At 37.7% G+C, this 16,829-nt stretch overlaps 4 protein-coding genes and 1 pseudogene across 8 annotated transcripts; all 5 read right to left on the bottom strand.

The window, feature by feature from the left end:
• Positions 1-715: 715 nt before the first annotated feature.
• On the bottom strand, positions 716-2,265 carry LOC126787012 (F-box/LRR-repeat protein 13-like). The gene is made up of 3 exons (XM_050512956.1): positions 1,405-2,265; positions 1,128-1,259; positions 716-1,036 (listed from the first exon to the last, which is right to left on the bottom strand). The coding sequence occupies exons 1-3, from the start codon at positions 2,263-2,265 to the stop codon at positions 716-718; spliced, it is 1,314 nt and encodes a 437-aa protein (XP_050368913.1).
• LOC126786167 (probable FBD-associated F-box protein At1g32375) lies at positions 2,190-5,606 on the bottom strand. The gene is made up of 6 exons (XM_050511909.1): positions 5,526-5,606; positions 4,124-5,053; positions 3,680-3,811; positions 3,307-3,596; positions 2,746-2,858; positions 2,190-2,322 (listed from the first exon to the last, which is right to left on the bottom strand). Exons 2-5 carry the CDS (start codon positions 5,045-5,047, stop codon positions 2,780-2,782), a joined length of 1,425 nt encoding a protein of 474 aa, XP_050367866.1. The 5' UTR covers positions 5,048-5,053; positions 5,526-5,606; the 3' UTR covers positions 2,190-2,322; positions 2,746-2,779.
• A 176-nt stretch (positions 5,607-5,782) lies between these two features.
• LOC126787011 (putative FBD-associated F-box protein At3g50710) lies at positions 5,783-8,155 on the bottom strand (annotated as a pseudogene).
• A 4,173-nt stretch (positions 8,156-12,328) lies between these two features.
• LOC126787796 (F-box/FBD/LRR-repeat protein At5g56420-like) lies at positions 12,329-16,251 on the bottom strand. Of its 5 annotated transcripts, none has more exons than XM_050513697.1 (5): positions 16,180-16,251; positions 14,448-14,507; positions 13,291-14,273; positions 12,975-13,106; positions 12,329-12,880 (listed from the first exon to the last, which is right to left on the bottom strand). In XM_050513697.1, exons 3-5 carry the CDS (start codon positions 14,251-14,253, stop codon positions 12,479-12,481), a joined length of 1,497 nt encoding a protein of 498 aa, XP_050369654.1. In that variant the 5' UTR covers positions 14,254-14,273; positions 14,448-14,507; positions 16,180-16,251; the 3' UTR covers positions 12,329-12,478. The 5 variants fall into 5 exon arrangements, with proteins under 5 accessions (XP_050369654.1, XP_050369655.1, XP_050369657.1 ...); XM_050513698.1 differs by having other exon boundaries at positions 14,448-14,504; positions 16,180-16,247; XM_050513700.1 differs by lacking the exon at positions 16,180-16,251 and adding an exon at positions 16,130-16,165 and having other exon boundaries at positions 13,291-14,334.
• On the bottom strand, positions 14,754-15,631 carry LOC126787798 (protein STRICTOSIDINE SYNTHASE-LIKE 10-like). Its single transcript, XM_050513702.1, has one exon. It carries the CDS (start codon positions 15,629-15,631, stop codon positions 15,044-15,046), a length of 588 nt encoding a protein of 195 aa, XP_050369659.1. The 3' UTR covers positions 14,754-15,043.
• Positions 16,252-16,829: the final 578 nt, after the last annotated feature.

The following is a 16,829-nucleotide window of genomic DNA, read 5'->3' as shown; positions in this document are numbered from 1 at the left end:
GTGTAAAATATGCAAATGAGAAACGTATACATACTAGGTTGCACGCAAAATTTTTCCTTAGATACTACATATTTACGTGATTTGTATATTAAAACGAAGAATATGCATTAGACATTTAGAAGATAGAGCCACTGAGTCAAGCCGGAGTCTTGTCTATGAGAGAGAGAGAGAGAGAGAGAGAGAGAGAGTAAAACAGGTATTGTTACTGAAAAGGAGAGTGGGAATTGAAAGAATTGTTGATAATTTCTGGAGGTTCATTTCGGTTCGGTTCGTCAGTTTTTAAAAAGTTCAACTACGATGAATAGGTTCTTTCCTACCAGAACCAGGAAACCTGAAAAGCTAAGTGATAACCAAGGGCTACACTGGTTATGTTTATTTCCAAGGTGGTTTGTAGTGCCATTATGTATCGTCCTTCTGTTTTGTTAAGTTTATGGATTTGTATAGTTTAACTGACTGTATTATTAGTATCTGCTGACTCAGGGAATGAATCGAAATCCTAAAGAGTAGAAGGTAAAGCATTGCAAATGGGGAAGAAATTTCGGTTGTTGGAAGATGAAAATAAACTGAATTTAATCAACATAAAAAAGCATAGATTCATCCTCAATCATCAACGGGAATTTTCCGGGCGTTATTAGTTATTACAACTTCAAAAACAGAATACTCTGTCCTCTGAAGCCAAGAATTGCAAGTAGAAAAAAAAATCAAAATTTTCATCTTAGATAAATTCGAGAGTACAAGCCTTTGAAATCCTTGGCACTGTCAAAAGTTCCTCACATAAGGCCTTAATTTCTTCGCACAAATGAGCTTTGGAAATCATCATCTTTTTCAGAACTGCACCATTCATCAGGATATATTTTGCCACTTCCATTGCATCCACCTGTCCCTTGAATCCTTCAATAGAGACCGTCTCGAGGTGTGACACTAAACATATAGGCACTGCCTGCGGGGGATGCCATTGGGGCTTTGGGGGTTCTTCAGGTTCTGAGTCATACTCCGAGTCATCATCAAACGAGTCATCATCATCGCAGCTAGTAAGCTGACAATATGCAAAAGAATCAACGTACGAAAATGATCAAGAATAGCAGCTGCATTTTAGTTTCATGTACCACAAGAGAAACACATCTTACACTGTGCTCTAGGACAAGGTTCTTCAGATGAGGTGATCTCTCAAGCATCCGTGTTAGCAATTCCCAGGGAAAGCATTCAAGAAGAACCAACTTCAGTTTGGTCAGATTATTAAAAGCAGGCAGACAACAAACCTTCACCCAAATATATAGTATCAATCAAACAGAACCTAATGCAAACATATATTTATGAAGCATAATACTAATTATAGGAATATATACGCATTGTACTTGCCTTAAAACGATGAATTGAGAGAGACAGATACTTCACATTACATACACCTGACAGGAGTCCAGATACGCGAGTAGGAAAGTCGGGATCTACACTTGACATTGGATCATAGAGATCCAGAATAGCTCTTACTAGAGAATTTCCACTGCTCAAAATATAATTTGACAAGAAATCCTCCCTGAGATCGAAGCATTCAAGCATTGGGACATCAACCAAAAAGTTAGATGCCTCACGATCATCATTGCTACCAAACTTCACTCTTAGAATCTTCAGTCTAGGGGCAGAAATGTTGACGTTCAGAACAATATCTGCTTGAAGAGTACCCTGTATAGTCAATTCTTCAAGTACCGGACACTTTGTAAACAGCTTCAACATTGATTCATTATCTTTAGGCAAATCAACTGTTACAAGTAGACATTTCAGACTTGGAAAACACCCTGAGGCAGGAGTGTTGGTGATAAAAGGTGACATTAGCTTCAGAATAGTCAGTGTTTTGCACACAAAAAGGCTGCTAGGCAACTCAAAAATTTGGCTTCCATGTGGGGCAACATGAAGATCAAGTTCCATAACGTTATGTCTAATGGCAGTAAGAATCCAACTACAAATACGTGAGTAATCCTCATCCTTGGAGCAATGAAGAAGAAACTTTTGAATGTCTGATGAGCTGCGGAAGAAAAGTACTCGCTCAACAAAGGTTGAATAGCTGGCAGAGTCTTTGAAATCTCTATCATTAAAGTCGAGATAGGGAACAGAAACCCAAATTTTCTTCCATCTTGGTGACAAAATGCCCGTTCTCACTGCAAGTTTTGTTTGAAGGGAAGAAAGTATGTGACACAAAACTGCATCCGGTAATGCACTTATCCTATCTTTAACTTCAGCTCCTACTTGATGCTTGGACTTGAAATCCATCCCTGAGGCAAAGAATCACTCTGCACAGCAACCCTTGTAACTTTTAAGAAGTTGTCTCTGCATAAGAATTCAATGAAACTGAAGTAGTGAAAATGTAGTACGACAAAACTTATAGAAAAAGAGATTTTCTCTCAAGGAAATCGGTAAATCAGTGCAGTTTTTGCAATTCCTTGAATGATTATTCATCATCATCAAATGAGCATGGATCAGATTCTACTTTCTTGAGCGAGAAAAGTTATTCAATGGAAACAAACAGAACCAAGACACTTTGATTTATCCTAATAAGCTCACATGGTCTCCATAGATGAATAAGAATTGGTAATAACTTTTTTCTGGGTGGTGGAAACGAATATAAAGATTAGGTTTTCATTTGCCGAATGAAGGATTACGGTTTTTCCAACTATGAATTACACTATATTACAGTTTCACGTTTGTATCAGTTTAAAGGTAACCATACATATCGAGAGGAAGAAAAAGTACCTTAGGGGAGCTTCTGTTGTGGCCAAGAAAAATGCTAGTACTGCGTTCTAATGATTCGTTTGCTTGCAAAGATAATGAGAACTAGGAGAGCCACCTTCTCTTCATCTGGGACTCTGAATTGTGAACCTTTCACATTCATTTTGAGTCGTAACGATTTGTGTAAATTTGTTAAGATAATAATGGACAAATTAATTAATAATAACTAATTAAATTTCATTCCGATGATAGTTAAGCAAACAAGGGAGGAAACTGATCATTCAACCAAAAGTAGAACGCATTCTATCACAATATGAGAATTATTTCACTGCTCAAACCGGGCCACAAATAGTAGTTTAGAGCTCAATGGTCCTGTAAAATCCATACGTGGCCATATAGTTAAAGGAGAGGAAAATATTAGTTCAGTGATATTGAACATAACCAACTATTTCCATTGCAAATTAGACCATGATATGTCACAACGATCCAATTTGAATAGAAACTGAAAGGGACAGTTATACAAGGAAAAACAATGAACCGCAAATGTATTCAAGTTCTGCCAAACTGATCTACATGAAAGCAAACCTTGTATCTCTTGTGTCTCGTAAAATTTCAACTTGACAAGTCTCTGAACTCCACTGAAACATTGAGAATTCCTTGTGCAACTCTTCTTTCTTGCACAGCTGATCCTTATAGTAAATAGTCATCTTCTTTAAAACTTCCCCATTTTCCAACAAATACTTGGCCACATCCATCTGATCTACCTTACCTTCGAATCCCCTTATAGAGATAGTCTTGAGTTGTGAGAATAAACAACTAGGCACGGACTGTGGTGGGCTCCATTGATGATCTGAGGATTCTCCACACTCGCATTTCTGAGTATTGATTGGACTAAATGAGAATCATAAATAGCTGAATGCAATTGATATCATGTAGCATAAGTTGAAACTCAGCTTACGGTAAGTTCAAAGACGAAATGTTCCAGATTAGGCGATCTGTTGAGCAACTTTTTCAGCAATTCCCAGTAATAGCAATTGAAAAGATTCAACTCCAATCTGCTCAACTTGTTAAAAATAGGCAGAATACATTCCTACAGCAGAAAATAATTGATAAGAATGATAAACTTATGCATCCCATGGAAGGAATTGTGCATAAACCTATATTCAATGGTAATGGGAAAAAAAGGAGCTATTTACAGATCTAATACTTCAAAATCAACATCGAATCACTAATTATTTCTTTGGTTCCATCAAACTGTACTACAACTAAGGCAATAGAAATGATGTGTCGTATCGCTCCTGTTACTGGTAATTAAAGCTAACTGCATATTCTTCTTCCAACCACACATTTCTTTCCTTCCTATGACAAATTTAGTGTAAGGAAGAAGTTCGAGCATACTTACTTTCAAACGATGTGCTGAAAGACACAAGGACCTAGCACTAGAAATTCCTGCCAGAAGCGCAGTACCATGGATAGCAAAGTGATGATCTGCATCTGCGGAATTGTCATGGTGTGGGTCTCTCAGAGTAATACGAACTCTGACCAAAGTTTCTGAATTCTCCAAAAAACAATCTATAGGAGGTTCCTGCGAGAGTTCAAAGTCTTCAAGTTTCGGGGCATTAATATGAAACTTGCAGCACTTCTCATAAACATCATATGATGACCAAAATATTCTTAACATCTTCAATTTAGGCGCAGAGACATTAAAATTCAAAATGGGATCATCCCCGTGCCTCCCATGATCACCACCTATACGCAAAGATTCCAGCACGGGGCAGCAAGTTAAGACATTTTCCACAGATTTATTGACTGGATGGCCAATCTGCACATCGAGAGACTTGAGACTTGGGAAACACCCTGAAGCCGGAGGATTGGTAATAAAGTTTGAAGACAACGTTAAAACCATCAGCGTTTTGCATGTGAAAACAATATCAGGCAACTCAAAAACCCGAAGCTGATCATCATCACCATAATTCTGTATGGAAAGATCGAGTTCAACAACATTACGCCTGATGGCAGCGCCAATCCAACCATAAATACGATCGAAATCGTCAACGCAGAGAGACCGATATTCAAACTTTTGAATGTCAATTGAGTCGCGAAAGAAGAGCACATTATCAACGAGCCTCACAAAATTGTCGGTATTATCTTCATCGGAAAAGACAAGAGTGGGTACAGATCCCCAGATTTTCTTCCACCTTCTGGACAACACACTGGTCTTCACAGCATCTTCTGTTCTATCAAGGAATGAAAGGATGTGACACAGGATCGCATCTGGTAAAGCACTGATTCTATCTCTAACCCTTTTTGCTTCCAGCTCTGACATCAAACCCTGTGAGTCAGTGACCAGATTACAATCCTTGGTAAGTTGGTAACTCCAGAAACTTCAAAGCATTATTTCAAATAAGTTCAACATTATGTTTTAGTAACTGAGAAAATCAAAAACATGATAAACATATAAGCCTAAACTAGGCCTTTTATATTTAATGTCCTCTATATATCAACTGAAACTATCAGCATGCCATTTTCAAAACACAAACAGAATAATATGCACAATGTATTGCTCCCAACATAGTTTCTTTCACCATTTCAATTTCTAATTCCATAAATTGAAAAAAGCTACAAACTTTGCACCTAACAATAAGACCTGTAGATGCCCATTTATCTCCTCACCGACTTAAGCACCAAAAATTCTACTTTATAGAAAATCGAAACAAATCCATGAAAATATCAAATGTATTCCTTCAACTTATCTGGGTGATCACAGATATGTAAGGAGGCCAAAGAGTAATGAAAACAAGTACCTGATATTGGTGGATACTGAAAGCTCTGAAATTGAGAACCAAAATAGCTAACGACGGCTTTCCACCATTTCTGCAACTCCGGAGTCTTCTCTTCAATATGAGGGTTTTTGTTTGCTGAAACCTAAGTGATCTTTTGTTCTTAGTTGGGCCTTGTGAGTTACTGGGCTCTTGTTAACATAAAGCTGTGGCCTGTACTTGTTTAATGTCACCGTAAAATTTGCAAGCTAGCTTTTGCAGCACTCTGACAACTCATGGAATGAACGATGAATGCATAGGGAGGAATCATCTTAGAAACAAAATAATAGTTTACTGGGATTGAGTCAACTACATTTCAATACAAAATAGACTTCAACTTCCTCAAGCAAACTACGAATTGATTCAATTTCTATCGACGAGAGCCATATGACGCCCAAGAACGCATACCTAAACTTGACCAGTCTTTATCTTTTTGGTCCGGGTAGAATTCAACTTGACAAGTCTTTGAACCCCATCGACACATTGACAATTCCTTATATAACTCCTCTTTGGTACGCAAAAGATTGTCAGTATATAAAGTTATCCCCTTCAAAACTTCACCATGTTTTAACAAATACAATGTTTAATTAATTTTACGCTATGAAATTGATGCCCCTCATTCCCCACCATTCTTCTCAAGTACAGAACATACGGCTTTATTTCCCATATTCCACTCTACCAAATATAGTGTAAGGAATAACTTGGGGGATACTTACTTTTAAACAAGAGTTTTTTTCACCAACAGTCCCTCAACTCTGGTGTACCTACCAATGTGATACCTCAACTCTTAATCGTACCAATGTGATACCCAGACTCTAGTATTGCTATCATTGAAGTACTTCCGTTAGTTTTTTTTAACTTTTCCGTTATCTTAGTGACGTGGCAGGTACGTGAGGCCCACAAAGAGGGTTAAAAGACAAAATTAACCTCATCTGAGAGGAGCAATGTTTTTCCCGCCCTTTACCTTGAGAAAGACACCCAACAATTCCAATTTTGGCGCCAATTTTCCCTCCATACTCCTTAATTTGTGTCTCTTATCTAAACTAAAGAACTACCGCCAACCAGTCGACCACAATCTGATAAAACCTAGATCAATCTCATTTTCTATTTTTACCCTAGCACTTGTTAAACTAACAGAATAAATATAGAAATTTATATGGAACATCTCATTTCCACAATCTCATAAGAATATAAAAACACATAACTTAACGAAATTCAAATACATGTTTAAGTACCATTAGTTGCCACCTTTTATGTTGATCTGTCATGATTTTTGCTTGTAAGAACTAATGGTACATGTAGTTGAATTTCGTTAAGTTATGTGTTTCTATATTCTTATGAGATTGTGGAAATGAGATGTTCCATATAAATTTCTATATTTATTTTGTTAGTTTAACAAGTGCTAGGGTAAAAATAGAAAATGAGATTGATCTAGGTTTTATCAGATTGTGGTCGACTGGTTGGCGGTAGTTCTTTAGTTTAGATAAGAGACACAAATTAAGGAGTATGGAGGGAAAATTGGCGCCAAAATTGGAATTGTTGGGTGTCTTTCTCAAGGTAAAGGGCGGGAAAAACATTGCTCCTCTCAGATGAGGTTAATTTTGTCTTTTAACCCTCTTTGTGGGCCTCACGTACCTGCCACGTCACCAAGATAACGGAAAAGTTAAAAAAAACTAACGGAAGTACTTCAATGATAGCAATACTAGAGTCTGGGTATCACATTGGTACGATTAAGAGTTGAGGTATCACATTGGTAGGTACACCAGAGTTGAGGGACTGTTGGTGAAAAAAACTCTTTAAACAATGTGCTGAATGAGACAAATATCTGACATTGGAAATTACTGCAAAAAGTGCAGTTCCACGGATAACAAACAGACGATCTTTATCTGCAAAATGGTCTTGTAGAGAAATAGTAACTCTGACTAGAGATTTTGCGTTCTCCAAAAAACAATCAGTTGAAGGATCCTGCCAAAGATGAAAATTTTCAAGCTTTGGGGCAACAATATGAAAATTGCACTTCTCATGATTATTAAGCGTCATCCATTGTACTTTGAGCGTCTTCAGTTGAGGTGCAGATATGGTGAAATTCATAACGATCTCATCTCTATACATCACGACTTCCATGTATGCTTAGATCTTCCAGCACAGGGCAGCAAAAAAAAAACAGCTTCTCCATCGAGTTATGGACAGGACGTGCAATATGAACAAATAAAGACTTGAGATTCGGGAAACACCCTGATGCAGGAGCATCGATATTAAAATTTGACCATAAGTGCAGAACCCTCAAAGTCTTGCATGTGAAAACACTCTGAGGTAACTTAAAGATCTGGGGTTGGTCATTATCTCCCTCATACTCAACGGAGAGATAAAGTTCAGCAACGTTGCGCACAATGGCAGCACCAATCCAACCAGAAACCTGGTCATAATCCTAAAAATTAATGCAATGGAGACGAAACTTATGAATGTTTGTTGAGTCACGAAAGAAGAGTACATTATCAATAAACCTCGCAAAACGGAATAGGTTCAAGGTACTCTTCGTCGCAGAAGTCTAGACTCGGAACAGAAGTCCAAATTTTCTTCCATCTTCTAGACAAAAACATAGTCATCACAACATCTTCAGTTTTAAGGAAGGAAAGGATGCGATAAAGGATTGCATCTGGTAATGCACTGATCCTATCTCTATGAACTCTTTTTGCTTCAACTTTCAACATCAAATCCTGTACCAAAATGCTTTGTTAACAACTCAATCAATCCATGGTTTCAAACAGCATTGGTTTTAGACTTTTAGTAACTTAGTTCTAATCCATAATTTCTAAACCAGTACTAATTACTAAAGTAACAAACTTTGCAGTTAAAAGTACAATCTTTAGCTACCCATTATTCTAAAGTACCATTTATAGCTACCCATTATCCTAAATTGAAATAAACTGACTTTATATGTTGTGTTCTCAGCGTTCTTGGTAGACAAAATTTAAGGGTTGTGGAAACAAGTACCTGATAATGTGGCCGAGGAATAATGACTGGATGAGCAAATGAGAGCTCTGAGTGATGGGTGAGGAAGAACACAGACTCTAAGAAACTTAGAATGAACTGGGCATGGCTAACGACGGCGTTTTACCATGTCTGCAGACTGCAGCTCTAATGTGAGAAGCTGTCTCTGTCCGGATGAGACTCATGAGAGTAACTGAGGGTTTTGAGTTCTATGTAATTATGTATCTTTCACTCTAGTGGGTAAAGCTGTGACTGGGCATTATGGGTTACTGGGCTCACTGTATTTGGGCTTGTTGAAATCAATGTTTCTTTGCACTCAATTTGTGAGAAAAGTAGTATGATACTATGATGGAAGAAGTTAAAAGTTTAAACTAAACAGTCATTGCAAATTTGCAATACATATTGTGTAATGACCCGATTTTTCATAGTCAAATAAATTGAATTCTTAGAAATTATTAGAGTTTGTAAAATTAATAAACCGCATTTGTTTCACTTCGCGACGTTGTCAATCGAAAACGGAACTGTCATCGGAAATATAAATTGGAAAAACGTTACGTTTCCGTGACGCGGGAGTCGACTTTTACTCCGTCGCTTGTTTCCGAAAACTTCTTGCACGGAAGTTGTAGAGCTCGTCGATATGATTTCGTAGACACGTCACGCATTCTAAACGGACGTCGTATATGAAAGTTATTAATGACGGAAGTTAGTTTCTGATTTTGGAAAAGGGTATAAAAAGGAAACTTTGGGAATTAGGGTTTCCATTTTCAGAAACCCCTTTCACTCTCTCACCCCGCAACCTCTCCCCTCTCTCTCACCCGACTCTCTTCCTCTCCCTGAAATCGCCTCCGGCGATCTCACCAACCGGACCTCCGTGACTCTCACCGCCTCGCCTAAAAGCTTCGCACGGTCCACCGCAGCGATCCCCAAGCTCGACACGCCTCCGTTCGCCGCCGTGAAGCCCTCGCTACAACCCGAGCCCCTGCGAGTTCCACCGTCGTTCAAACCCAGCTCCTGTCGACGCAAACTCTCGGCTCTCATCCCTCTCCACCCTCTGATGCCTCATGCGAGTGATTGAGACTCGATTTGAGCCGCAACACACCCTCCCCGAGGAAACGAGCACCGTCGGCGATCCAAGCTTCTCCGACGCCATATCTGAGTTCTTAGCTTCAATCTAGGTAAGGGTTCATTTGATTTGATGGTTGTGATGATTGTAAATGAAATTTGGGTTGAATTTAGGAGATTCGGAGGAGGAGAAGGGGAGAATCATACCGCCGCCTTAGGCGGCGCGTGAGGGAAGGTGAGGGGTGCAGGAGGCGGCCTTGGGCCGTGGAGGGGAAGAAAGGAAGGAAATGAGGGGATTTGGGCGGCGGTGGGCAAGCCACACGCTGTCGCCGGAAGTGGCGCGTGAACAGTGGTTTTACAAACAGTAATTTTTGTAAACAAGTGATTTATGTACGGTGAATGTAAAAAGTAATTTATGAACGGTAAATATAAAATTATTTTACGTACGGTGAATGTAAAATTATTTTAAGTACAATAATTTTGAAAATAATTTCTGGAAGGTAAATTAGTAATCTGTATTTACTGAAAAATAATACGTAAATAGTACGTATATGAAGAGTATTACGTAAACAGTACGTATATGAAAAGTAATACGTAGACAATACGTATTTGAACATTAATACATAAATAGTAATTTTCGTGAATAGTACTTTCGTAAAAACCGAAAATTGCTTAACAATAAAACATTAATACTGTTTCGACATTTGAGGTTTTACGTAACGTTTTCGATCACTTCTTCTTCAATCTAGATGATCGATTAATCGAGCGAAGGAATTGCTTTCAGTATTGTGGGAAATACGCTCAGTAAACTAAGGTGATTAAAATCTCACAGTGACGAATCTACCCTTAGCGGAGATTTATAATTACACTTATTTAAAAAAGATTGAACTATGATATGTATATGATATAGTAGGTTGTGTATGTGTATAATTGGTAAAATCGATACATATATATGGGTTGCTATATTATATACTGTCATATTTCCGTTTCCAAAATAAGTTCATTTTTAACATTGATATTTATTTATTTGAACATGTCACTTGGTTTTGTATAATAACATGTGATAATTGTTTTGTACGTGGTTTTAACTTGAGTTATGTTCAAACGTTTTTCTTTCCTTCGGACGTGTTGGCATGTCGGAACCTAGCCTTGGCCGGGTGACAGTTATGATACAGTTAGAGCTCTAGTCTGTCTACCGGTGTACTAGCATGAGAGGTAACAGATGGGTTACCGGCTTATGAGTACCCATATTTTTGGGATTATTAGGTGACAGATGGGTCGCCCAATGCCCGGTGATGTACTGCATGAGGGGTAACAGATGAGTACCTGGGTCTCATGAGTACCCGTATTATAAGTGTAATTGGGTAAACATATGGGTTGCCTGATTTCTCATGAGCACTTATATTTTCAGATATTAATGGACAACCAGATGGGCTGTTCTTGACTCATGAGCAAGGTTCTAAAACTCGCTACTCGGTAGTCGGTCGGTCGGCTGGTGAGTAGCGAGTAGAGGAGTACTCGGATTCTAATTTTTGGATTTTTTATTATTTTTAAAACATATAATCTAATATATAATGTCTAAAATAATAATAAAAAGTCCATAAAATATTACAATATTTAAGAGATAATAATGTCTAAAAAATAAAAACAGCCATTAGTCCATTACAATAACATAAGTAATAAAAGCAAACCAAATTCAGTTCTTGCAAACAATCCCAAGCATATGTAACTATGCCTCAAATTCTTCTTCTCCATATCTATCTTGTACTCCCTTTGAATCCGACTCAAAATCAAAACTCAAGTCATCTTTTTGCTCTTCATCATCAGATATAAAATCATCCTCATCAAGTTCCCTAATTTCTTGGATTCTAGGACCTCTCCTAAGCTTTAAGCTACCATCCACTCCCGATTCCTCTCCAACCCTTTCACTTGGAAGATCCGAAACAACCCTAAAATCTTGTTTTTTTTTCCTGACCGAGTTGACTGATTTGGACCCGAGTTGGCCGAGTTGGCTGAGTTGGACCGAGTTGGACCGAGTACTCGGCCGATTTTCTTCCCGCCGAGTAGAAGCACTGAGTAGGTCAAAATCGCCTCAGTAACTAGCCGAGTACCGAGTACTCGGCCGAGTTGACCGAGTTTTAGAACATTGCTCATGAGTACATTTATATTTAGATGTTTCAATATTTACTCTCGTATTTCTATTCATATTATTTGGTTGTTTTACTCATACGAGTTGCAAAACTTACCGGGTTTGTGTTTTTGCAATCCCGGTGCACCTATTCGATGGTGTAGGAGATAGTTCCGCAGGTGTGGATTAGCAGAATCGACGGACACCTCAGAAGACATCGAAGTTTATTTATTTATTTTGTGGTGAGGATTGAGATAATTTTTACATTTCCATTTGATATAATGCTTGAATTATAAATTTGGTTTGTAATAATCACTTTAACTGAGTTGTACTATGAACTCAGTAATGATTCGTTGTGACGATAAGATGATTTCGATTTATTGAGATTGTTTTAGAGTTTTTCATGGCTTCGATTTTTGAGTTTCATGCTCGAAATTTTGGAGTCGTGACATATTGTTTCTAAGATATTCTATAATCCAATAGAAAATCAATCACTTGATAACAAAGGTGGTACTGAATCCTGCATTGTACTGATGTCTGATGTCTCCAACTTAGATGATTAATGTTGGATAGAATAACAAGAGTGAATAACTACAACTTCAGAGTTCAGAGCATGCATGATGCATGTTATTGATTATGCAAATCACCACAGTCCACAGTATTAAAAGTCCCATAGTTAAGGTAGATACAAATGCAGATTATCAGAAGCTTATAGAACACACGGCAGAATAATATCTACATCTTCTAAAAAAATTCATTATTTTACAACTTTAATAAGACGCACGTTTGAAGGCCATTGACACTCTTCACCCGATTTCCCCATATCACTAAAGAGTATAACATTAGTATACTTTGTCCAATTTTCATCATAGATAACTTCAACTTGACAAGTTTTCGAACCCTTCTCATACCTTAAAAGTGTATTGGATAGCTCTTCTTTTGTATGCACACCAGAATATCTAGGATTCATAATATAGATCTTCATTTTGTTCAAAACCTCACCGTTCTTTAACAAATATTCTGCCACTTCCATCTCATCCCGCTGTCCCTTGAATTGCTTAATAGAGATAGTCTCTAGGGATGAAAGCAAACAGTTTGGTGACACTGCTGGAGTGACCAGATTTCTTTCAACCTCATCTTTAAAATTTGGTTCACAGCCCTAGAAATTATGCAGAGGAAGAATAAAATGAGGTCAGTAGAGAAATGCACATTGATATTGGTATTGCATATCTCAATTGAAAATACTATCTTACACTATTTATTAAGACGAGATGGTTCAGATTTGGAGATTTCTTGAGAAACTCTACTAGCAAATCCCAGTAATTGCAACCACCAAGACTCAGCTCCAAATGATGCAGAGATTCCAAAGTAGACATATGAAAATCCTTCATGAAAGATAAAGTATTGATTAGATGAGATTATCAAACAGAAACTTCTGCAATAATGATTCTTATGCTTAACTAAAATCACATGGCACCAAATTACATATTTTCTTTAAATAAAAATTTGGAAAAGTTTTCAATTTCACAAAACAATAGTGAGCAAGGAACGTGTTAAGAGACTATTTACCTCCAGAAATGCAGCTGAAAAGTACAATTGTTCAACATTGGAAATTCTTCCTAGCAAGGCACTTGTACGATCAGCAAAGTCTTTAGGATCATCCTCCTCTGAGTCGTTGAGTACAATATTAGCTTTGAGTACAGAATTTCCATTCTCAAACTGATAATTAGAACGAAACCACGGATCCTTGAGACTGAAGTTTTCCAGCTTTGGGGCATCAATAATAAATGTGTATGCAGGGTCACTCAAATAATATTCATTGCAGCCCAAATGTATCTTCAATGTCTTCAATTCAGATGCAGAGATAGTAACAGCCAAATTATCTCTTCCAGGATATCCATATATAGCAAGATCTTCGAGTACAGGGCAACAAGAAAAGAGTCTCCTAACTGAGTCAGGACTATCAGGATTCGTAAATGAAACAACAAGCAACTTAAGCCTCGGAAAACACCCTGTGATGGGAGGATCATAGGAAATACAATTTGATTCCAACTTCAAAACAACGAGCGTAGTGCAGGTGTAAAGGCTGTGAGGCAGAGGAAAATTCATTCCATTGCACCCCACAAGAGAAATATCAAGTTCAACAATGTTATGCTCAATGGCAGCACCAATCCAGCAATGAATACGATATGCATCCTTAGGCATAAATTGAAGTTCCCTATGCATACAAGAAAGAGAGAATTTTCGAATGTCTTTTGAGTCACGAAGACGCATAACATGATCAACAAACGTCATAAAAGGATCAGATTCAGACTTGTGCTTCTGCTGCGAATGTGACTTAGGGAAATATCTATCACATAATTTCAGATTAGGGAGTGAAGTCCAGAAGTTGTTCCATCTTTTTGATAGGATAGTTGTATGCACCGCTTCATGTGTATCAAGTAATGATAGAATGTGACAAAGAACATCATCTGGCAGTATGCTGATCCTATCTTCATCCGCTTCTTCTTGGTGCTTTGACTCTGAAGCCATTTGAAACCAGCTGATTGTTTCTGAAAATACAGTTAGATAACAATCACTGTAACCAGTGCGTTGGCTTCTTAGGAAAATTTTCTGTGTTGAACATAGGCATAGTCATGTACATACTGAAGTACAGATCATGGAAACATGCTCTTAATCAATGCCACATTTGTTTCAAGTACATAGAAGTTAATGACAAGCAATACCTGATAAGAGCTGTTAAATGTTTAAGGCAGAAGATCGATCTTGCTGTTACTGATTGGCTGCTGAGAAACAGCGGAAATAATTTCATGAGATTAAAATAAGGAAGCATCTAGCTAGAATTAGTATGCATTCTCACTGAGAAATAGAGAGTGAGTGACAGACTGTGGAAAACCTCTGTTCTAAGTATTCTGTTTTATTTTTGTTTATGATTTTAAGTTTTCATGCCAGTATGTCAGTATGTGGATATTTCACTATGGTAAACAATCCTATTATTTGCTTTATTGTGCTGATAAAATAGAAATAAAAAAGAAAAAAAGTTACGAAGAAGTACTGGTTAGAATATTTAGATTTAACTTGAAGGACAATGAAAATCTTAAAAAGTATGAATTCAAGGAAGGAGTAACTAATCCTACAAGTATACAACTTAATCAAAGTTGCGAGCAATGCCTACAAAGGGGTTTACAATCGAAACTTTCCAAAGATTGCCATAAAATTGTTGAACATGTCTAATAGGATCCCATAAGACTTCCATGAAATTGCCATTGGCGTCGAACTTGGTCGCTTTCCCTTTTCCATTGTTATTCTCTGCAACCAAAATTCACCTTATATTCACCAAAAGAAATTCACCATTTATCTTCCTTATAATATTGTCCGGGAACCCTTGCGTTGCTGCAAAAATTTCAGATTGACCTGTTCTAGGTCCTCGAAGCCAATACCTCATAATGTTCTTGCTTGTAGTTTGGGTCACTAGAACAAAATTACCATCTAGACTCACAGCTACACTATTTGCAAATGAAAAATCACGGCGCAACTTGTCCACTGGAAATAGGTTGAAAAAATCTCTCATGTAAAGCTCGCATGTGGTGTGGTCGAACCTGAGGCCTAGAGGTCTTCCACAAGTTGGGTCATTGTCTTGGTCACACAAGCCTCTTGGCCTAGATGGGGAGGTTGTAGCAAACTCGCCAGATCCATATTGGCTCCCCAGCCATTTGAACATCCTGCCGTCTGCAATCCCAACATAGGCAGCTGCGCTACAATCAAACGCTGCACTCTCAGGGACAACTACTGGAATGGGAATTACATGGTGCTCAAAACCATCAAGTGAAAGAGCTTCTACTTGAGATATAGGTGAGGCTATTGTGAACAAAAAGAAGGAGAAAATCATGAAACTTGATCTCACAGTCATGGCTGAAAAAATCTTGCTTGTTTCTGATCGAATTTGCTGCTTGTGGCTTGTGAATGAAAGATGTGGTGGTATATATAAGGATATGAACGTTTGTGAATTTTGGGGAACTTGATATCCAACCCGGACAGGGAAACATAGTCAACTTTGTGATCGGATTACTAAAATATATCCTCTTAGTGTCGTGCCTTAGCCAAATCCTACTCGTATTAGGAGAAACTACGATGGTTTCCACTTTCCACTAAAACTAGCGTTGTACGATAAGGAAACATAAGTCACACAAGTCATGACCCGAAAATCATGCCCAAGTAGTAATTCTGGCCGACAAACTATGCTTTTTTGTACAGTAATATGATGAACTATGACAAATACTTGCAACAAAGAACAACTAATTACCCAGAAAAAAATTGGGTAAAGGGGTACCAATTTGAGCAACCAAACATAAACACATGATTAATAAGATAAGACAGAAACTACAGAAAGAATTTCAGTTGCTAATACCCAAGTATGACGATTCGACCAGATACGGAAAGTTGGAGCAAACAGATTACCTGAGATGGGTTGAGAGTTGATCGATGAGAAGCTTTATTTTCTGGAATGAGGGAGGTGAAAGCCACTTGTCATTTCTAAGAGGCGACCGGCACTCAATTCAATAATCGGCCTCTCAATAATCTAAGCGATTAGTACTATCTTACAGTAAGCATAAGGACAAAAATATGATTACAAGGTAATCTAAAGTGTGTTTTACAGGTTAAAATATCAGGCTTTTTTGTTGCTTCATTCTTGTCTACATTGGATTCCACGACTTTGTTTCTTCGAAGGTGATTCACCTATTTCTGAGTAACCAAAGAGATGGCCAAAAAGTTATGAAGAGAAGCACCTAAAAGTATTGCCCAGAGAGTAATATGTTGGTGAATACTGATAGCATTGACGGGTTGCTGAGAAACAACAGCATCATTTCACCATTTCTGCAACCCTATAGTATGAAGATGAGGACTTTGATCGACTATTAAGCTGACAATATGCAAAAGAATCAAAGAAAATGATCAAGAATAAGAGCTGATCCAAAAAAGCATGTTTTCAACCGCATATAGCATTTGTAGATAGACCAATATTACATAACATAATAATCAAATTCCTCAAGAATTATAAAGCAGAGTCTAGTATTTACATAAATAAATAAAATTAACTTCGATCGACA

This window comes from Argentina anserina, chromosome 3 (genome assembly GCF_933775445.1).
Source record: "Argentina anserina chromosome 3, drPotAnse1.1, whole genome shotgun sequence".
Classification (NCBI taxonomy): Eukaryota; Viridiplantae; Streptophyta; class Magnoliopsida; order Rosales; family Rosaceae; genus Argentina; species Argentina anserina.
The sequence above is the reverse complement of the archived record's forward strand: the minus strand, read 5'-3'. Positions and strand labels throughout refer to the sequence as shown.